The sequence below is a fragment of the Scyliorhinus torazame genome, chromosome 15 (genome assembly GCF_047496885.1).
Source record: "Scyliorhinus torazame isolate Kashiwa2021f chromosome 15, sScyTor2.1, whole genome shotgun sequence".
Classification (NCBI taxonomy): domain Eukaryota; kingdom Metazoa; phylum Chordata; class Chondrichthyes; order Carcharhiniformes; family Scyliorhinidae; genus Scyliorhinus; species Scyliorhinus torazame.
The window spans coordinates 207,790,977-207,813,330 of record NC_092721.1 but is presented as its reverse complement, the minus strand read 5'-3'; the positions used below and the strand labels follow the sequence as shown (position 1 = coordinate 207,813,330).

Below are 22,354 nucleotides of genomic sequence, written 5' to 3'. Positions count from 1 at the left end.
GGTCAGTGCCGGGTCCTCAGTGTCACAGGGTCAGTGCCGGGTCCTCGGTGTCACAGGGTCAGTGCCGGGTCCTCGGTGTCACAGGGTCAGTGCCGGGTCCTCAGTGTCACAGGGTCAGTGTCACAGGGTCAGTGCCGGGTCCTCAGTGTCACAGGGTCAGTGTCACAGGGTCAGTGTCACAGGGTCAGTGTCACAGGGTCAGTGTCACAGGGTCAGTGTCACAGGGTCAGTGTCACAGGGTCAGTGTCACAGGGTCAGTGTCACAGGGTCAGTGTCACAGGGTCAGTGTCACAGGGTCAGTGCCGGGTCCTCAGTGTCACAGGGTCAGGGTCACAGGGTCAGTGCCGGGTCCTCAGTGTCACAGGGTCAGTGTCACAGGGTCAGTGCCGGGTCCTCAGTGTCACATGGTCAGTGCCGGGTCCTCAGTGTCACAGGGTCAGTGTCACAGGGTCAGTGCCACAGGGTCAGTGCCACAGGGTCAGTGTCACAGGGTCAGTGCCACAGGGTCAGTGCCACAGGGTCAGTGCCACAGGGTCAGTGCCACAGGGTCAGTGCCACAGGGTCAGTGCCACAGGGTCAGTGCCACAGGGTCAGTGCCACAGGGTCAGTGTCACAGGGTCAGTGCCGGGTCCGCAGTGTCACAGGGTCAGTGCCGGGTCCTCAGTGTCACAGGGTCAGTGTCACAGGGTCAGTGTCACAGGGTCAGTGTCACAGGGTCAGTGTCACAGGGTCAGTGTCACAGGGTCAGTGTCACAGGGTCAGTGTCACAGGGTCAGTGTCACAGGGTCAGTGTCACAGGGTCAGTGTCACAGGGTCAGTGCCGGGTCCTCAGTGTCACAGGGTCAGTGTCACAGGGTCAGTGTCACAGGGTCAGTGTCACAGGGTCAGTGTCACAGGGTCAGTGCCGGGTCCTCAGTGTCACAGGGTCAGTGTCACAGGGTCAGTGCCGGGTCCGCAGTGTCACAGGGTCAGTGTCACAGGGTCAGTGCCGGGTCCTCAGTGTCACAGGGTCAGTGTCACAGGGTCAGTGTCACAGGGTCAGTGTCACAGGGTCAGTGTCACAGGGTCAGTGTCACAGGGTCAGTGTCACAGGGTCAGTGCCACAGGGTCAGTGCCACAGGGTCAGTGCCACAGGGTCAGTGCCACAGGGTCAGTGCCACAGGGTCAGTGCCACAGGGTCAGTGCCACAGGGTCAGTGCCACAGGGTCAGTGTCACAGGGTCAGTGTCACAGGGTCAGTGTCACAGGGTCAGTGTCACAGGGTCAGTGCCGGGTCCGCAGTGTCACAGGGTCAGTGCCGGGTCCTCAGTGTCACAGGGTCAGTGTCACAGGGTCAGTGTCACAGGGTCAGTGCCACAGGGTCAGTGCCACAGGGTCAGTGCCACAGGGTCAGTGCCACAGGGTCAGTGCCACAGGGTCAGTGCCACAGGGTCAGTGCCACAGGGTCAGTGCCACAGGGTCGGTGCCGGGTCCTCAGTGTCACAGGGTCAGTGTCACAGGGTCAGTGCCGGGTCCTCAGTGTCACAGGGTCAGTGTCACAGGGTCAGTGCCGGGTCCGCAGTGTCACAGGGTCAGTGTCACAGGGTCAGTGTCACAGGGTCAGTGTCACAGGGTCAGTGTCACAGGGTCAGTGCCACAGGGTCAGTGCCACAGGGTCAGTGCCACAGGGTCAGTGCCGGGTCCTCAGTGTCACAGGGTCAGTGTCACAGGGTCAGTGTCACAGGGTCAGTGTCACAGGGTCAGTGTCACAGGGTCAGTGTCACAGGGTCAGTGTCACAGGGTCAGTGTCACAGGGTCAGTGTCACAGGGTCAGTGCCGGTCCTCAGGGTCACAGGGTCAGTGCCGGGCCCTCAGTGTCACAGGGTCAGTGCCGGGTCCTCAGGGTCACAGGGTCAGTGCCGGGCCCTCAGTGTCACAGGGTCAGTGTCACAGGGTCAGTGCCGGGTCCTCAGGGTCACAGGGTCAGTGCCGGGTCCTCAGGGTCACAGGGTCAGTGCCGGGTCCTCAGGGTCACAGGGTCAGTGCCGGGTCCGCAGGGTCACAGGGTCAGTGCCGGGTCCTCAGGGTCACAGGGTCAGTGCCGGGTCCTCAGGGTCACAGGGTCAGTGCCGGGTCCTCAGGGTCACAGGGTCAGTGCCGGGCCCTCAGTGTCACAGGGTCAGTGTCACAGGGTCAGTGTCACAGGGTCAGTGTCACAGGGTCAGTGTCACAGGGTCAGTGTCACAGGGTCAGTGTCACAGGGTCAGTGTCACAGGGTCAGTGCCGGGTCCTCAGGGTCACAGGGTCAGTGCCGGGTCCTCAGGGTCACAGGGTCAGTGCCGGGTCCTCAGTGTCACAGGGTCAGTGTCACAGGGTCAGTGCCGGGCCCTCAGTGTCACAGGGTCAGTGTCACAGGGTCAGTGTCACAGGGTCAGTGTCACAGGGTCAGTGTCACAGGGTCAGGGTCACAGGGTCAGGGTCACAGGGTCACAGGGTCACAGGGTCAGGGTCACAGGGTCAGGGTCACAGGGTCAGGGTCACAGGGTCAGGGTCACAGGGTCAGGGTCACAGGCTCAGGGTCACAGGCTCAGGGTCACAGGCTCAGGGTCACAGGCTCAGGGTCACAGGCTCAGGGTCACAGGCTCAGGGTCACAGGCTCAGGGTCACAGGGTCAGGGTCACAGGGTCAGGGTCACAGGGTCAGGGTCACAGGGTCAGGGTCACAGGGTCAGGGTCACAGGGTCAGGGTCACAGGGTCAGGGTCACAGGGTCAGGGTCACAGGGTCAGGGTCACAGGGTCAGGGTCACAGGGTCAGGGTCACAGGGTCAGGGTCACAGGGTCAGGGTCACAGGGTCAGGGTCACAGGGTCAGTGCCGGGTCCTCAGGGTCACAGGGTCAGGGTCACAGGGTCAGGGTCACAGGGTCAGGGTCACAGGGTCAGGGTCACAGGGTCAGGGTCACAGGGTCAGGGTCACAGGGTCAGGGTCACAGGGTCAGGGTCACAGGGTCAGGGTCACAGGGTCAGGGTCACAGGGTCAGGGTCACAGGGTCAGGGTCACAGGGTCAGGGTCACAGGGTCAGGGTCACAGGGTCAGGGTCACAGGGTCAGGGTCACAGGGTCAGGGTCACAGGGTCAGGGTCACAGGGTCAGGGTCACAGGGTCAGGGTCACAGGGTCAGTGTCAAAGGGTCAGTGTCACAGGGTCAGTGTCACAGGGTCAGTGCCGGTCCTCAGTGTCACAGGGTCAGTGTCACAGGGTCAGTGCCGGGTCCGCAGTGTCACAGGGTCAGTGTCACAGGGTCAGTGTCACAGGGTCAGTGTCACAGGGTCAGTGTCACAGGGTCAGTGTCACAGGGTCAGTGCCGGGTCCTCAGTGTCACAGGGTCAGTGTCACAGGGTCAGTGCCGGGTCCGCAGTGTCACAGGGTCAGTGTCACAGGGTCAGTGTCACAGGGTCAGTGTCACAGGGTCAGTGTCACAGGGTCAGTGTCACAGGGTCAGTGTCACAGGGTCAGTGTCACAGGGTCAGTGTCACAGGGTCAGTGCCGGGTCCTCAGTGTCACAGGGTCAGTGTCACAGGGTCAGTGTCACAGGGTCAGTGTCACAGGGTCAGTGTCACAGGGTCAGTGTCACAGGGTCAGTGTCACAGGGTCAGTGTCACAGGGTCAGTGTCACAGGGTCAGTGTCACAGGGTCAGTGCCGGGCCCTCAGGGTCACAGGGTCAGTGTCACAGGGTCAGTGTCACAGGGTCAGTGTCACAGGGTCAGTGTCACAGGGTCAGTGTCACAGGGTCACTGCCGGGCCCTCAGGGTCACAGGGTCAGTGTCACAGGGTCAGTGTCACAGGGTCAGTGTCACAGGGTCAGTGTCACAGGGTCAGTGTCACAGGGTCAGTGCCGGGCCCTCAGTGTCACAGGGTCAGTGTCACAGGGTCAGTGTCACAGGGTCAGTGTCACAGGGTCAGTGTCACAGGGTCAGTGTCACAGGGTCAGTGTCACAGGGTCAGTGTCACAGGGTCAGTGCCGGGCCCTCAGGGTCACAGGGTCAGTGTCACGGGGTCAGTGTCACGGGGTCAGTGTCACGGGGTCAGTGTCACGGGGTCAGTGTCACGGGGTCAGTGTCACAGGGTCAGTGTCACAGGGTCAGTGTCACAGGGTCAGGGTCACAGGGTCAGGGTCACAGGGTCAGGGTCACAGGGTCAGGGTCACAGGGTCAGGGTCACAGGGTCAGGGTCACAGGGTCAGGGTCACAGGGTCAGGGTCACAGGGTCAGGGTCACAGGGTCAGTGTCACAGGGTCAGTGTCACAGGGTCAGTGTCACAGGGTCAGTGCCGGGTCCTCAGTGTCACAGGGTCAGTGTCACAGGGTCAGTGTCACAGGGTCAGTGTCACAGGGTCAGTGTCACAGGGTCAGTGTCACAGGGTCAGTGCCGGGCCCTCAGGGTCACAGGGTCAGTGTCACAGGGTCAGTGCCGGGTCCTCAGGGTCACAGGGTCAGTGCCGGGTCCTCAGGGTCACAGGGTCAGTGCCGGGTCCACAGGGTCACAGGGTCAGTGCCGGGTCCGCAGTGTCACAGGGTCAGTGCCGGGTCCTTAGTGTCACAGGGTCAGTGTCACAGGGTCAGTGTCACAGGGTCAGTGTCACAGGGTCAGTGTCACAGGGTCAGTGTCACAGGGTCAGCGTCACAGGGTCAGCGTCACAGGGTCAGCGTCACAGGGTCAGCGTCACAGGGTCAGCGTCACAGGGTCAGCGTCACAGGGTCAGCGTCACAGGGTCAGCGTCACAGGGTCAGCGTCACAGGGTCAGCGTCACAGGGTCAGCGTCGGGTCCTCAGGGTCACAGGGTCAGTGCCGGGTCCTCAGGGTCACAGGGTCAGTGCCGGGTCCTCAGGGTCACAGGGTCAGTGCCGGGACCTCAGTGTCACAGGGTCAGTGCCGGGTCCTCAGGGTCACAGGGTCAGTGCCGGGTCCTCAGGGTCACAGGGTCAGTGCCGGGCCCTCAGGGTCACAGGGTCAGTGTCACAGGGTCAGTGTCACAGGGTCAGTGTCACAGGGTCAGTGTCACAGGGTCAGTGTCACAGGGTCAGTGTCACAGGGTCAGCGTCACAGGGTCAGCGTCACAGGGTCAGCGTCACAGGGTCAGCGTCACAGGGTCAGCGTCACAGGGTCAGCGTCACAGGGTCAGCGTCACAGGGTCAGCGTCACAGGGTCAGCGTCACAGGGTCAGCGTCACAGGGTCAGCGTCACAGGGTCAGCGTCACAGGGTCAGCGTCACAGGGTCAGCGTCACAGGGTCAGCGTCACAGGGTCAGCGTCACAGGGTCAGCGTCACAGGGTCAGCGTCACAGGGTCAGCGTCACAGGGTCAGCGTCACAGGGTCAGCGTCACAGGGTCAGCGTCACAGGGTCAGCGTCACAGGGTCAGCGTCACAGGGTCAGCGTCACAGGGTCAGCGTCACAGGGTCAGCGTCACAGGGTCAGCGTCACAGGGTCAGCGTCACAGGGTCAGCGTCACAGGGTCAGCGTCACAGGGTCAGCGTCACAGGGTCAGCGTCACAGGGTCAGCGTCACAGGGTCAGCGTCACAGGGTCAGCGTCACAGGGTCAGCGTCACAGGGTCAGCGTCACAGGGTCAGCGTCACAGGGTCAGCGTCACAGGGTCAGCGTCACAGGGTCAGCGTCACAGGGTCAGCGTCACAGGGTCAGCGTCACAGGGTCAGCGTCACAGGGTCAGCGTCACAGGGTCAGCGTCACAGGGTCAGCGTCACAGGGTCAGCGTCACAGGGTCAGCGTCACAGGGTCAGCGTCACAGGGTCAGCGTCACAGGGTCAGCGTCACAGGGTCAGCGTCACAGGGTCAGCGTCACAGGGTCAGCGTCACAGGGTCAGCGTCACAGGGTCAGCGTCACAGGGTCAGCGTCACAGGGTCAGCGTCACAGGGTCAGCGTCACAGGGTCAGCGTCACAGGGTCAGCGTCACAGGGTCAGCGTCACAGGGTCAGCGTCACAGGGTCAGCGTCACAGGGTCAGCGTCACAGGGTCAGCGTCACAGGGTCAGCGTCACAGGGTCAGCGTCACAGGGTCAGCGTCACAGGGTCAGCGTCACAGGGTCAGCGTCACAGGGTCAGCGTCACAGGGTCAGCGTCACAGGGTCAGCGTCACAGGGTCAGCGTCACAGGGTCAGCGTCACAGGGTCAGCGTCACAGGGTCAGCGTCACAGGGTCAGCGTCACAGGGTCAGCGTCGGGCCCTCAGGGTCACAGGGTCAGGGTCACAGGGTCAGTGTCACAGGGTCAGTGTCACAGGGTCAGTGTCACAGGGTCAGTGTCACAGGGTCAGTGTCACAGGGTCAGTGTCACAGGGTCAGTGTCACAGGGTCAGTGTCACAGGGTCAGTGTCACAGGGTCAGTGTCACAGGGTCAGTGCCGGGCCCTCAGGGTCACAGGGTCAGTGCCGGGTCCTGTGTGTCACAGGGTCAGTGTCACAGGGTCAGTGTCACAGGGTCAGTGTCACAGGGTCAGTGCCGGGTCCTCAGTGTCACAGGGTCAGTGTCACAGGGTCAGTGTCACAGGGTCAGTGTCACAGGGTCAGTGTCACAGGGTCAGTGTCACAGGGTCAGTGTCACAGGGTCAGTGTCACAGGGTCAGTGCCGGGTCCGCAGTGTCACAGGGTCAGTGTCACAGGGTCAGTGCCGGGTCCTCAGTGTCACAGGGTCAGTGTCACAGGGTCAGTGTCACAGGGTCAGTGTCACAGGGTCAGTGTCACAGGGTCAGTGTCACAGGGTCAGTGCCGGGCCCTCAGGGTCACAGGGTCAGTGTCACAGGGTCAGTGTCACAGGGTCAGTGCCGGGCCCTCAGGGTCACAGGGTCAGTGCCGGGCCCTCAGGGTCACAGGGTCAGTGCCGGGTCCTCAGTGTCACAGGGTCAGTGTCACAGGGTCAGTGTCACAGGGTCAGTGTCACAGGGTCAGTGTCACAGGGTCAGTGTCACAGGGTCAGTGCCGGGTCCTCAGTGTCACAGGGTCAGTGTCACAGGGTCAGTGTCACAGGGTCAGTGTCACAGGGTCAGTGTCACAGGGTCAGTGTCACAGGGTCAGTGTCACAGGGTCAGTGTCACAGGGTCAGTGTCACAGGGTCAGTGTCACAGGGTCAGTGCCGGGTCCTCAGTGTCACAGGGTCAGTGTCACAGGGTCAGTGTCACAGGGTCAGTGCCGGGTCCTCAGTGTCATAGGGTCAGTGTCACAGGGTCAGTGCCGGGTCCTCAGTGTCACAGGGTCAGTGCCGGGCCCTCAGTGTCACAGGGTCAGTGCCGGGTCCTCAGTGTCACAGGGTCAGTGTCACAGGGTCAGTGCCGGGTCCTCAGGGTCACAGGGTCAGTGCCGGGCCCTCAGGGTCACAGGATCAGTGCCGGGTCCTCAGGGTCACAGGGTCAGTGTCACAGGGTCAGTGTCACAGGGTCAGTGTCACAGGGTCAGTGTCACAGGGTCAGTGCCGGGTCCTCAGGGTCACAGGGTCAGTGCCGGGTCCTCAGTGTCACAGGGTCAGTGTCACAGGGTCAGTGTCACAGGGTCAGTGTCACAGGGTCAGTGTCACAGGGTCAGTGTCACAGGGTCAGTGTCACAGGGTCAGTGCCGGGTCCTCAGGGTCACAGGGTCAGTGTCACAGGGTCAGTGTCACAGGGTCAGTGTCACAGGGTCAGTGTCACAGGGTCAGTGTCACAGGGTCAGTGTCACAGGGTCAGTGTCACAGGGTCAGTGCCGGGTCCTCAGTGTCACAGGGTCAGTGTCACAGGGTCAGTGACACAGGGTCAGTGTCACAGGGTCAGTGCCGGGTCCTCAGTGTCACAGGGTCAGTGTCACAGGGTCAGTGCCGGGTCCTCAGTGTCACAGGGTCAGTGTCACAGGGTCAGTGTCACAGGGTCAGTGTCACAGGGTCAGTGTCACAGGGTCAGTGTCACAGGGTCAGTGCCGGGCCCTCAGTGTCACAGGGTCAGTGCCGGGCCCTCAGTGTCACAGGGTCAGTGCCGGGCCCTCAGGGTCACAGGGTCAGTGCCGGGCCCTCAGGGTCACAGGATCAGTGCCGGGTCCTCAGGGTCACAGGGTCAGTGTCACAGGGTCAGTGTCACAGGGTCAGTGCCGGGTCACAGGGTCAGTGCCGGGTCACAGGGTCAGTGCCGGGTCCTCAGTGTCACAGGGTCAGTGTCACAGGGTCAGTGTCACAGGGTCAGTGTCACAGGGTCAGTGTCACAGGGTCAGTGTCACAGGGTCAGTGTCACAGGGTCAGTGTCACAGGGTCAGTGCCAGGCCCTCAGTGTCACAGGGTCAGTGTCACAGGGTCAGTGCCGGGTCCTCAGGGTCACAGGGTCAGTGCCGGGTCCTCAGGGTCACAGGGTCAGTGTCACAGGGTCAGTGTCACAGGGTCAGTGTCACAGGGTCAGTGTCACAGGGTCAGTGTCACAGGGTCAGTGCCGGGTCCTCAGTGTCACAGGGTCAGTGTCACAGGGTCAGTGCCGGGTCCTCAGGGTCACAGGGTCAGTGTCACAGGGTCAGTGTCACAGGGTCAGTGTCACAGGGTCAGTGTCACAGGGTCAGTGTCACAGGGTCAGTGTCACAGGGTCAGTGTCACAGGGTCAGTGCTGGGTCCTCAGTGTCACAGGGTCAGTGTCACAGGGTCAGTGTCACAGGGTCAGTGTCACAGGGTCAGTGCCGGGTCCTCAGTGTCACAGGGTCAGTGTCACAGGGTCAGTGTCACAGGGTCAGTGTCACAGGGTCAGTGTCACAGGGTCAGTGTCACAGGGTCAGTGCCGGGCCCTCAGTGTCACAGGGTCAGTGCCGGGTCCTCAGTGTCACAGGGTCAGTGTCACAGGGTCAGTGCCGGGTCCTCAGGGTCACAGGGTCAGTGCCGGGCCCTCAGGGTCACAGGATCAGTGCCGGGTCCTCGGGTCACAGGGTCAGTGTCACAGGGTCAGTGTCACAGGGTCAGTGTCACAGGGTCAGTGCCGGGTCCTCAGGGTCACAGGGTCAGTGCCGGGTCCTCAGGGTCACAGGGTCAGTGCCGGGTCCTCAGTGTCACAGGGTCAGTGTCACAGGGTCAGTGTCACAGGGTCAGTGTCACAGGGTCAGTGTCACAGGGTCAGTGCCGGGTCCTCAGGGTCACAGGGTCAGTGTCACAGGGTCAGTGTCACAGGGTCAGTGTCACAGGGTCAGTGTCACAGGGTCAGTGTCACAGGGTCAGTGTCACAGAGTCAGTGTCACAGAGTCAGTGTCACAGAGTCAGTGCCGGGTCCTCAGTGTCACAGGGTCAGTGTCACAGGGTCAGTGCCGGGTCCTCAGTGTCACAGGGTCAGTGTCACAGGGTCAGTGTCACAGGGTCAGTGTCACAGGGTCAGTGTCACAGGGTCAGTGTCACAGGGTCAGTGTCACAGGGTCAGTGTCACAGGGTCAGTGTCACAGGGTCAGTGTCACAGGGTCAGTGCCGGGTCCTCAGTGTCACGGGGTCAATGCCGGGTCCTCAGGGTCACAGGGTCAGTGTCACAGGGTCAGTGTCACAGGGTCAGTGTCACAGGGTCAGTGTCACAGGGTCAGTGCCGGGTCCTCAGGGTCACAGGGTCAGTGTCACAGGGTCAGTGTCACAGGGTCAGTGTCACAGGGTCAGTGTCACAGGGTCAGTGTCACAGGGTCAGTGTCACAGGGTCAGTGTCACAGGGTCAGTGTCACAGGGTCAGTGCCGGGTCCTCAGTGTCACAGGGTCAGTGTCACAGGGTCAGTGTCACAGGGTCAGTGTCACAGGGTCAGTGTCACAGGGTCAGTGTCACAGGGTCAGTGTCACAGGGTCAGTGTCACAGGGTCAGTGTCACAGGGTCAGTGTCACAGGGTCAGTGCCGGGTCCTCAGTGTCACAGGGTCAGTGTCACAGGGTCAGTGTCACAGGGTCAGTGCCGGGTCCTCAGTGTCACAGGGTCAGTGTCACAGGGTCAGTGCCGGGTCCTCAGTGTCACAGGGTCAGTGTCACAGGGTCAGTGTCACAGGGTCAGTGTCACAGGGTCAGTGCCGGGTCCTCAGTGTCACAGGGTCAGTGCCGGGCCCTCAGGGTCACAGGGTCAGTGCCGGGCCCTCAGGGTCACAGGATCAGTGCCGGGTCCTCAGGGTCACAGGGTCAGTGTCACAGGGTCAGTGTCACAGGGTCAGTGCCGGGTCACAGGGTCAGTGCCGGGTCACAGGGTCAGTGCCGGGTCCTCAGTGTCACAGGGTCAGTGTCACAGGGTCAGTGTCACAGGGTCAGTGTCACAGGGTCAGTGTCACAGGGTCAGTGTCACAGGGTCAGTGTCACAGGGTCAGTGCCAGGCCCTCAGTGTCACAGGGTCAGTGTCACAGGGTCAGTGCCGGGTCCTCAGGGTCACAGGGTCAGTGCCGGGTCCTCAGGGTCACAGGGTCAGTGTCACAGGGTCAGTGTCACAGGGTCAGTGTCACAGGGTCAGTGTCACAGGGTCAGTGTCACAGGGTCAGTGTCACAGGGTCAGTGCCGGGTCCTCAGTGTCACAGGGTCAGTGTCACAGGGTCAGTGCCGGGTCCTCAGGGTCACAGGGTCAGTGTCACAGGGTCAGTGTCACAGGGTCAGTGTCACAGGGTCAGTGTCACAGGGTCAGTGTCACAGGGTCAGTGTCACAGGGTCAGTGTCACAGGGTCAGTGTCACAGGGTCAGTGTCACAGGGTCAGTGCTGGGTCCTCAGTGTCACAGGGTCAGTGTCACAGGGTCAGTGTCACAGGGTCAGTGTCACAGGGTCAGTGTCACAGGGTCAGTGTCACAGGGTCAGTGTCACAGGGTCAGTGTCACAGGGTCAGTGCCGGGCCCTCAGTGTCACAGGGTCAGTGCCGGGTCCTCAGTGTCACAGGGTCAGTGTCACAGGGTCAGTGCCGGGTCCTCAGGGTCACAGGGTCAGTGCCGGGCCCTCAGGGTCACAGGATCAGTGCCGGGTCCTCGGGTCACAGGGTCAGTGTCACAGGGTCAGTGTCACAGGGTCAGTGTCACAGGGTCAGTGCCGGGTCCTCAGGGTCACAGGGTCAGTGCCGGGTCCTCAGTGTCACAGGGTCAGTGTCACAGGGTCAGTGTCACAGGGTCAGTGTCACAGGGTCAGTGTCACAGGGTCAGTGTCACAGGGTCAGTGCCGGGTCCTCAGGGTCACAGGGTCAGTGTCACAGGGTCAGTGTCACAGGGTCAGTGTCACAGGGTCAGTGTCACAGGGTCAGTGTCACAGGGTCAGTGTCACAGGGTCAGTGCCGGGTCCTCAGTGTCACAGGGTCAGTGTCACAGGGTCAGTGCCGGGTCCTCAGTGTCACAGGGTCAGTGTCACAGGGTCAGTGTCACAGGGTCAGTGTCACAGGGTCAGTGTCACAGGGTCAGTGTCACAGGGTCAGTGCCGGGTCCTCAGTGTCACGGGGTCAATGCCGGGTCCTCAGGGTCACAGGGTCAGTGTCACAGGGTCAGTGTCACAGGGTCAGTGCCGGGTCCTCAGGGTCACAGGGTCAGTGTCACAGGGTCAGTGTCACAGGGTCAGTGTCACAGGGTCAGTGTCACAGGGTCAGTGTCACAGGGTCAGTGTCACAGGGTCAGTGTCACAGGGTCAGTGTCACAGGGTCAGTGCCGGGTCCTCAGTGTCACAGGGTCAGTGTCACAGGGTCAGTGTCACAGGGTCAGTGTCACAGGGTCAGTGTCACAGGGTCAGTGTCACAGGGTCAGTGTCACAGGGTCAGTGTCACAGGGTCAGTGTCACAGGGTCAGTGTCACAGGGTCAGTGTCACAGGGTCAGTGTCACAGGGTCAGTGTCACAGGGTCAGTGTCACAGGGTCAGTGCCGGGCCCTCAGTGTCACAGGGTCAGTGTCACAGGGTCAGTGTCACAGGGTCAGTGTCACAGGGTCAGTGTCACAGGGTCAGTGTCACAGGGTCAGTGTCACAGGGTCAGTGTCACAGGGTCAGTGTCACAGGGTCAGTGTCACAGGGTCAGTGTCACAGGGTCAGTGCCGGGTCCTCAGGGTCACAGGGTCAGTGTCACAGGGTCAGTGCCGGGTCCTCAGGGTCACAGGGTCAGTGTCACAGGGTCAGTGTCACAGGGTCAGTGTCACAGGGTCAGTGTCACAGGGTCAGTGTCACAGGGTCAGTGTCACAGGATCAGTGCCGGGTCCTCAGGGTCACAGGGTCAGTGTCACAGGGTCAGTGTCACAGGGTCAGTGTCACAGGGTCAGTGTCACAGGGTCAGTGTCACAGGGTCAGTGTCACAGGGTCAGTGCCGGGCCCTCAGGGTCACAGGGTCAGTGTCACAGGGTCAGTGTCACAGGGTCAGTGTCACAGGGTCAGTGTCACAGGGTCAGTGTCACAGGGTCAGTGTCACAGGGTCAGTGTCACAGGGTCAGTGCTGGTTCCTCAGTGTCACAGGGTCAGTGTCACAGGGTCAGTGTCACAGGGTCAGTGTCACAGGGTCAGTGTCACAGGGTCAGTGTCACAGGGTCAGTGCCGGGTCCTCAGTGTCACAGGGTCAATGCCGGGTCCTCAGGGTCACAGGGTCAGTGTCACAGGGTCAGTGCCGGGTCCTCAGGGTCACAGGGTCAGTGTCACAGGGTCAGTGTCACAGGGTCAGTGTCACAGGGTCAGTGTCACAGGGTCAGTGCCGGGTCCTCAGTGTCACAGGGTCAGTGTCACAGGGTCAGTGTCACAGGGTCAGTGTCACAGGGTCAGTGTCACAGGGTCAGTGTCACAGGGTCAGTGTCACAGGGTCAGTGTCACAGGGTCAGTGCCGGGTCCTCAGTGTCACAGGGTCAGTGTCACAGGGTCAGTGTCACAGGGTCAGTGTCACAGGGTCAGTGTCACAGGGTCAGTGTCACAGGGTCAGTGCCGGGCCCTCAGTGTCACAGGGTCAGTGTCACAGGGTCAGTGTCACAGGGTCAGTGTCACAGGGTCAGTGTCACAGGGTCAGTGTCACAGGGTCAGTGTCACAGGGTCAGTGTCACAGGGTCAGTGCCGGGTCCTCAGGGTCACAGGGTCAGTGTCACAGGGTCAGTGCCGGGTCCTCAGGGTCACAGGGTCAGTGTCACAGGGTCAGTGTCACAGGGTCAGTGTCACAGGGTCAGTGTCACAGGGTCAGTGTCACAGGGTCAGTGTCACAGGGTCAGTGTCACAGGGTCAGTGCCGGGTCCTCAGTGTCACAGGGTCAGTGTCACAGGGTCAGTGTCACAGGGTCAGTGCCGGGTCCTCAGGGTCACAGGGTCAGTGTCACAGGGTCAGTGTCACAGGGTCAGTGTCACAGGGTCAGTGTCACAGGGTCAGTGCCGGGTCCTCAGGGTCACAGGGTCAGTGTCACAGGGTCAGTGTCACAGGGTCAGTGTCACAGGGTCAGTGTCACAGGGTCAGTGTCACAGGGTCAGTGTCACAGGGTCAGTGTCACAGGGTCAGTGTCACAGGGTCAGTGTCACAGGGTCAGTGTCAGTGCCGGGTCCTCAGGGTCACAGGGTCAGTGCCGGGTCCTCAGGGTCACAGGGTCAGTGTCACAGGGTCAGTGTCACAGGGTCAGTGTCACAGGGTCAGTGTCACAGGGTCAGTGTCACAGGGTCAGTGTCACAGGGTCAGTGTCACAGGGTCAGTGTCACAGGGTCAGTGTCACAGGGTCAGTGCCGGGCCCTCAGTGTCACAGGGTCAGTGTCACAGGGTCAGTGTCACAGGGTCAGTGTCACAGGGTCAGTGTCACAGGGTCAGTGTCACAGGGTCAGTGTCACAGGGTCAGTGTCACAGGGTCAGTGTCACAGGGTCAGTGTCACAGGGTCAGTGCCGGGTCCTCAGTGTCACAGGGTCAGTGCCGGTCCCTCAGTGTTATCAGTTGTTGTCATGGAGACCAGAGTCACTGGGCTTGTGCCCCTTTTTAAAAATAAATTTAGAGTACCCAAATAATTGTTTTTCCAATTTTGGGGCAATTCAGTGTGTTCAATCCACCGACCCTGCACATCTTTGGGTTGCGGGGGCGAAACCCACGCAAACACGGGGAGAATGTGCAAACTCCACACGGACGGTGACCCAGAGCCGGGATCGAACCTGGGACCTCGGCGCCGTGAGGCAGCTGGGCTAACCACTGTGCCACTGTGCTGGCCTTGTGCACCTTTTACCCACTGCTGGAGAATGACTTGCATTTAATAGCTGCAGTCCAGACAAGACTATGTTGATGAAGTGGTAGGTTGAAAAAAAATAAAGAAAGTTGGATGGCACGGTGACAGTGGTTAGCACTGCTGCCCCACAGCGGCAGGGGCCCGGGCTCGATTCTGACCTCGGGTGACTATCTGCGCGGAGTCTGCACTTTCTCCCCGTGTGTGCGTGGGTTTCCTCCGGGTGCTCTGGTTTCCTTCCACAGTCCAAAGATGTGCAGGTTAGGTGCATCAGCCACGCTAAATTACCCCTTGCGGTGGGAGTTGCATGAATAGGGTGAGGAATTGGGCCTAGGCAGGGTGGTCTTTCGAAGGGTCGGTTCAGACTCGCTGGGCCGAAGGCCTCCTTCTGCACTGTAGAATCTATGATTCTAGGAGTGTCACAGGGTCAGTGCTGGCCCCAGCTGTTTACAATCTATATTCATGACTTTGCTGTGGAGACAGAGTAATGTATCAAGGGTTGCTGATAATACCAAGCTAAGTGGGAATGCGAGTTGTGGGGAGGACACAGAGCCTGCAAAGAAGTATAATAGGTTATCTGAATGGGCATCAAGGTGGCAAGTGGAGTAGAATGTTGGAAAGTGTGAGGTTCATTGGCAACATTTTTTTTCAATATTGAAATTTATAATTGTGTATGTCCAGAAAGGCGGGTGAACAAGGAACACAGGCGGCGGCACGGTGGCGTAGTGGTTAGCACTGGGACTACGGCGCTGAGGACCCGGGTTCAAATCCCGGCCCCAGATCACTGTCCGTGTGGAGTTTGCACATTCTCCCCGTGTCTGCGTGGGTTTCACCCCCACAAGGGGTGCATATCTCCAAAAATCTGTCCTGATCCATCCACGTCGACGCTACCACCAAGAAAGCACAACAGCGCCTATACTTCCTCAGGAAACTAAGGAAATTCGGCATGTCCACATTAACCCGTACCAACTTTTACAGATGCACCACAGAAAGCATCCTATCGGGCTGCATCACAGCCTGGTATGGCAACTGCTCGGCCCAGGACCGCAAGAAACTTCAGAGAGTCGTGAACACAGCCCAGTCCATCACACAAACCTGCCTCCCATCCATTGACTCAATCTACACCTCCCGCTGCCTGGGGAAAGCAGGCAGCATAATCAAAGACCCCTCCCACCCGGCTTACTCACTCTTCCAACTTCTTCCATCGGGCAGGAGATACAGAAGTCTGAAAACACGCACGAACAGACTCAAAAACAGCTTCTTTCCCACTGTCACCAGACTCCTAAATGACCCTCTTATGGACTGATTTCGTTAACACTACACCCTGTGTGCTTCATCCGATGCTGGTGCTTATGTAGTTACATTGTATATGTTGTGTTGCCCTATTATGTATTTTCTTTTCTTCCCTTTTCTTCCCATGTATTTAATGATCTGTTGAGCTGCTCGCAGAAAAATACTTTTCACTGTACCTCGGTACACGTGACAATAAACAAATCCAATCCAACCCAAAGGTGTGCTGGTCAGGTGAATTGGCCACGCTAAATTGCCCCTTTATTAAAAAAAAAAGAACAAGAACACAGTGTGGACATGCAGCTACAGCAAGCAGTTAGGAAGACAAATGGTATGTTAGCCTTTCTTGCAAAGGAATTAATGCACAGGAATAAATAAGTTTTGCTACAATTGTACGTGGGTCTGGTGAGACGACATCTGGAATACTGGGTGCAGTTTTGATCTCTGCTGAAGAAGTGCTATCCTTGTATTGGAGGTGGTACACTGAAGGTTCACGAGGTTGGTCCCTATGATGAAAGGCTGAGTAAATGGGGCTTGGAATTTAGAAGAATGAGAAGTGATCTCATTGGAGGGAGTTTGACACGGTGGTTCCACTGGTCAGGGAATTTATAACACGGGGATACAGTCTCAGGATTAGGGGCCGATTCTTTCGGACTGAGATGAGGAGAAATGTTTTCACTCAGAGGAGATTCATCGAGATGGAGGGATTTTTGGTCTCGGGGAATTAAGGGACATGGGGAGAGGACAGCACAATGGAGTTGAGGCAGTTTAATCAGCTGTAATCATACAAGCTGTCCTCGACTTTACGATGTTCGGGTTATGACGAACAGCACTTACAATGTTTATACGTTACACCCCATTTCGACTTTACATCGATTTTGACTTTACGACACCATCTGTATGTGCAGCCCGTCTGTGTGACTGGGCAGGTCGGACTGTCTTTATTAGCTTGGAAACTAGTGTTTCGCTCTGTTTAATTATTTTGGCACAACGAACGTGCTTTCAGTGCAATTATACGCTTATGCCTTATTTAATGTGCGTTTAGACTCGCAGAAGTTCAAGATTAAACAGATAACTGACAGTGAGCAACAGCTCCAGCTTCTGCCCACACTGAGGAACTTGAGCTACCGTGTGCTGAATCACCATGGTTCAGGAACCAATCCCCCCGTTTATGCCATTATTCCGATATGAAAATCAGTTCCGACTTGTGACGTTTTGACTTACAATGTGGATTTCAGGAACCAGCTGTGTCCTAAGTTTGAGGACTGTTTGTATTGAATGGCGGAGCAGGCTAGAGGAGGTTTCTGGTCTGCCGCCGCTCCTCGCCCTTCTGTTCTTGCAACATAATTATCAGACATTCATGGTTCACAGCAGAGAGCATTTGGGGAAGCAGCCTTCTCCTTGAATCATCTCATTGCAGCTACCTGACACACAAACAGCAATGTCACTCCATGCTTTACCCTCACCCGCCTTTCTAAAGGAATAATTGATGTGTGACAAGGCAACAAAAAAAAAATCAGCAGGGAGTTAAATAGGAGACGGTGACGTGAAAACTTACACAGGGGCGGTCCAAAGAGAACGGTGTCCAGAGCCTTCAGCTGGAGCTTCTGCCGGTGACTGCGATCATTCACTTTGAGCAGGGAGAAGGCCAGGGTGAGGTTATTCACAGCCAATCTATCAAATCAAAGACAGTAAAGATCAGAGTCAAGGAGGGGAACTGGGAGAGAAATGGAGACTGAAAGCCAACATAATCTTTCACTTGAAAATTGTTCTGGTTACATTTTCATTGCTCATCATAAAGAGACTTAAAAAATGGTTTAATTCTCAGGCAAGACTGATAGTTACTGCTCATCACTCACTGCCCTGAGGTGGTGGCCTAACAGCGTCTCACTCTGCCAGTTCAAAGGGCATTTCCAAATCAGTCACGTTAGTGTTGGAAGGGGCGGAGGCAAAGTTGCATTCGGCACCAAATATTTACGTTTGTATTCTTCATTTTGGGATGGTGGGCGTTGCTGAGGTGGTGCTGCTTTTCAGAGGTCAGTGAAGAGTAAACCCTGTTAGAATGAGACTGGAATCACATACAGGCCGAGACTGGGAAAGGGCAAAGATTTCCTTTATTATTTCATGGCATGTGGGCATCAATGACTTGCCCTTGGCACGGTGGGGGTGAGCCGTCTTCTTGAACCTCTGCAGTCCATGTGGTGTAGGTACACCCACTGTGCTGTTAGGGAGGGAGTTCCACAATTTTGACCCAGCGACAGTGAAGGAGTGGGGATATATTTCCATGTTAGGATGGTGAGTGACTCGGAGGGGAACCTCCAGGTAGTGGGTGTACCCCATGTATCTGCTGCTCTTGTCCTTCCAGTTGGTAGAGGTTGCAGGTTCGGAAAGTGCCAGCACTGGCGAGTTGCTACAGTGCCAAGATGCCGCACACGGCTGGCACTGTTCATTGCTGGTGGAGGGAGTGAATGTTTGTTGAAGGGGTGTCAATCAAGCGGGGCTTTGTCCTGGATGTTGCCGAGCTTCTCGAGTGTTGTTGGAGCTGCGCTCATCCAGGCAAGTGGAGAGTATTCCATCGCACTCCTGACTTGTGCCTCGTAAATGGCGGGCAGAGTCTGACCTGCCACAGGGGACAGGCTTCGGGGAGTTAGGAGACGAGTTACTCACCGCAGGATTCCCAGCCTCTGACCTGCTCTTGTAGAGACAGCATTAATGTGGCTGGGTCCAGTTCCGTTTCTGATCAATGGTAACCCCCAGGGTGTTGATTGTGGGGATTCAGCGATGGTGATGCCATTGAATGTCACGGGGCGAAGATTAGATCCTCTCTTGCAGGAGATAGGCATTGCCTGGCACTTGTGTGGCACGAATGTTACCAGTTACATATCAGACGAAGCTCCAATGTTGGCCTTGTCTTGCTGCATTTGAACAGAGTCATATCGCACCCGAGTTGTCACGAATGATGCTGAGCATGGTGCGATCATCAGCACTTCTGAGGGAATGTCATTGATGAAGCTGAAGATGGTTGGGCCCAGGACACTAGACCCTGAGATACACTGGTCCATTACACCCCTAATGGTCCAGGTCCAGGTGAGGCCATCCAACAGCTGCATCATCACTTCTACCAATATCAACTTTTTACGTCCACTCGTTTATTTATGAAATTCAGCCGGTTTTGTGCTCATAACCAAAACTCGTGAACTGGACTGAGATGCCGAGAGAGACCGTACTCAAGACCTTTAATAAACAGACACTGCCACCATCAATCAGTGCTGCATTCAAAGCCAGATCCTGGAGCTGTACTAACCCAGTGTACAAGCCAAGGTCCGACAATGACTTCCCCACCAGACAGCATCTATACAGAATGTTCTCTGCCAGGGCACGGTAACTTCAGAACTCAGACCTAAACACCAAATTCCACAACCTCTGCCCATCCCGGGCACAGAATTCTTACAGAGCCTTTCTCCAACCCTCATGCCGGCCAACCCAGGCTCCTCCCCTAATGAGAACCAAGGCTGCAATGAAAGCTTTTGGAAGGAGCCAGCAAATTGGATAATGAATGGGCTGGAAAAAAAACAAGAAAATGCTGGTGATTAATGACAGTGTTAATTGTACTGTGAAATCAGAGTCAGGAAATTGTCATGAACATACTTCAGAATCACCAGCAGTGAAGGTGGTTTAAGCAGGCTCTGAATACTCACACAATGCCTAATTGTGTAGGGAGAGAGAGAGATTACTACACAAAGCTCAGCAAATCACATTTAATCAAAGTGTCACTAAATGCAATAAATACAGACTCAGTCACAGCAACAAAGAGAATCGTGACTGAACGTGAACAAAGGACATTTCTGGGGAGCACAGGAAATGAAAAGTTGTTTCCCTGGATCGAACTCTGAAATAAGAGCCAGGATGTGGAGATGCCGGCGTTGGACTGGGGTGAGCACAGTAAGAAGTCTTACAACACCAGGTTAAAGTCCAACAGGTTTGTTTGGAATCACTAGCTTTCGGAGCACAGCTCCTTCATCAGGTGAGTCTGAAATCAGGGCAAAAGCGCAGATGTGCAGGGCTGTGTCAGCTCAGTTACCATCAACATTATTCATGAAGGTCCCACCTTCTCAACCTTGCCCCTCGCCTGAGGTGTGGCGATCCTCAGGTTAAATCGCCACCAGTCAGCTCTCCCCCTCAAAGGGGAAAGCAGCCTATGGTCACCTGGGACTATGGCGACCTTATCTCACCTTTACCATCTACATTCCCCCTTGTATCTACCGAGTGGAATGGTATTTACCCTCCATTGTCAGCCCCACATCACTACTGTTCAAACTAAAAGAACACCGGGGCAGCACAGTGGTTAGCACGGCTGCCTCACAGCGTCAGGGGCCCGGGTTCAATTCCAGCATCGGGTGACTGTCTGTGCGGAGTCTGCATGTTCTCCCCGTGTCTGCGTGGGTTTCCTCCGGGGGCTCCGGTTTCCTCCCACAGTCCAAAGATGTGCAGGTTAGGTGTACTGGACATGCCAAATTGCTCCTTATGGTGAGGTTGTAGGGCCGAGGCCGGGTGGTCCTTCAAAGGGACGGTGCGGACTCGATGGGCCGAATGGCCTCTTTGTGTGCTGTCGGGATCCTATGATTCTATGATCTTGGATTTGTACAATCCCTCACAGGCCAGGTGCCACTCTGTGACAGGCTGCGTACACACTGCAGGACACACATGGACTGCACAATAGTCAGGGCTACTCTGACAGACCAGGGTCAATCAATACTGTGGATACTGAGAGAGACTCCCGCTCACACTGAGCAGTGAATGGAATACTCTCAGAATTTACAGTGCAGAAGCAGGCCTTCGGCCCATCGAGTCTGCACCGGCCCTTGGAAAGAGCACCCTATTGAAGCCCACGTATCTACCCTATCCCTGTAACCCAGTAACCCCCACTTAACATTTTTGGGTACTAAGGGCAATTTATCATGGCCAATCCACCTAACCTGCACATCTTTAGACTGTGGGAGGAAACCGGAGCACCCGGAGGAAACCCACGCAGACACGGGGAAAACGTGCAGACTCCGCACAGACAGTGACCCAAGCCGGGAATCGAACCTGGGACCCTGGAGCTGAGAAGCAACTGTGCTAACCAATGTGCTACTGTGCTGCCCTGAAGAGGGTGCTGCCTCTCACAGACTGTAAATCAACTGTGAGGGCTGCGTGTTTAGCAGTCACTACTGATTATGATGTAGTATAAATGATTTGGAGGAAAATGTAACTGCTCTGATTAGTAAGTTTGCAGACGACACAAAGGTTGGTGGAATTGCGGATAGCGATGAGGACTGTCAGAGGATACAGCAGGATTTAGATTGTTTGGAGACTTGGGCGGAGAGATGGCAGATGGAGTTTAATCCGGACAAATCTGAGGTAATGCATTTTGGAAGGTCTAATGCAGGTAGGGAATATACAGTGAATGGTAGAACCCTCAAGAGTATTGAAAGTCACAGAGATCTAGGTGTACAGGTCCACAGGTCATTGAAAGGGGCAACACAGGTGGAGAAGGTAGTCAAGAAGGCATGCGGCATGCTTTCCCTCATTGGCCGGGGCATTGAGTATAAGAATTGGCAAGTCATGTTGCATCTGTATAGAACCTTAGTTAGGCCACACTTGGAGTATAGTGTTCAATTCTGGTCGCCACACTACCAGAAGGATGTGGAGGCTTTAGAGAGGGTGCAGAAGAGATTTACCAGAATGTTGCCTGGTATGGAGGGCATTAGCTATGAGGAGCGGTTGAATAAACTCGGTTTGTTCTCACTGGAACGAAGGAGGTTGAGGGGAGACCTGATAGAGGTCTACAAAATTATGAGGGGCATAGACAGAGTGGATAGTCAGAGGTTTTTCCCCAGGGTAGAGGGGTCAATTACTAGGGGGCATAGGTTTAAGGTGAGAGGGGCAAGGTTTAGAGTAGATGTACGAGGCAAGTTTTTTACGCAGAGGGTAGTGGGTGCCTGGAACTCGCTACCGGAGGAGGTGGTGGAAGCAGGGACGATAGTGACATTTAAGGGACATCTTGACAAATACATGAATAGGATGGGAATAGAGGGATACGGACCCAGGAAGTGTAGAAGATTGTAGTTTAGTCGGACAGCATGGTCGGCACGGGCTTGGAGGGCCTGTTCCTGTGCTGTACATTTCTTTGTTCTTTGTTTGCTGTGCACAGGATCACTCCAGGTTTCCCTACCACCAAAATGATTTGACCACGGTCGATTTGAGATGGCAATGCCGTCTGACACAACTTGGATATCCCAGGACCCGAGTCAGTAGTGTGGAATAAGCGGAGAGCCCTGCCGATTTCCTGTGCTTGCTTTCCCTCCTCTCTTTAGCACTCAAGCTTTCACGTGGGCATTGGTTTCAACTGGAGCAGCTGCCTGGACGGTTCCATTGAAACAATACCTCGGCCAAGTGATGCTGCCCTTCGATTGCTGCACAAAATCAAGAACCGCCGTCAGCGTGCCGGTTTTCAGGTAAGTGGCACAGCCTTTGCCAGAAGCTCTGTTCAAGCGCCAACCCACACCCAGAGGTTGTCAACATAAATCTTGCAGCACTCCCAGGGTGAAAGAAGCCTAAAATTCAGCCCAGGAGGTTCAAAGGCGGGTAGAGATAGGAGACAGCTTTAAGAATCCAGATGTTACAGTGGAACAACAACATGACTAATATTCTCAAAGGCTGAATACCAAGCCAATGTCCCAAATATATTCTGTCATCCAAATCCAGCTGGGAATCTGCCCAGGCAAGGCATCCACAGTCAGGCAATGGACAGAAATACACTCATCCAATCGGCTTGATGTCCTCAGCCAGCAGCATGGAAAAGTTAACGGATTTTCTCCAAACAGGAAGAACCAATTCGACAAAGATTTTCTTTACCAGCGTGCCCCAGAGGGTTAGTTTGAAGGGAGTCTCAGAAACATCGAATTTCTAGAAT

The 22,354-nt window shown here is 56.7% G+C and overlaps 1 protein-coding gene across 4 annotated transcripts in view; it reads right to left on the bottom strand.

Moving 5' to 3' along the window:
- The window catches only part of stim1b (stromal interaction molecule 1b), a 111,672-nt gene that overhangs the window by 57,479 nt on the left and 31,839 nt on the right, over positions 1-22,354 (bottom strand). For all 4 annotated transcript variants that reach the window (XM_072477533.1, XM_072477534.1, XM_072477535.1 and 1 more), the window contains exon 4: positions 16,958-17,073. In XM_072477533.1, coding sequence (XP_072333634.1) covers positions 16,958-17,073 — 116 coding nt within the window. The remainder of the gene's footprint in view (positions 1-16,957; positions 17,074-22,354) is intronic.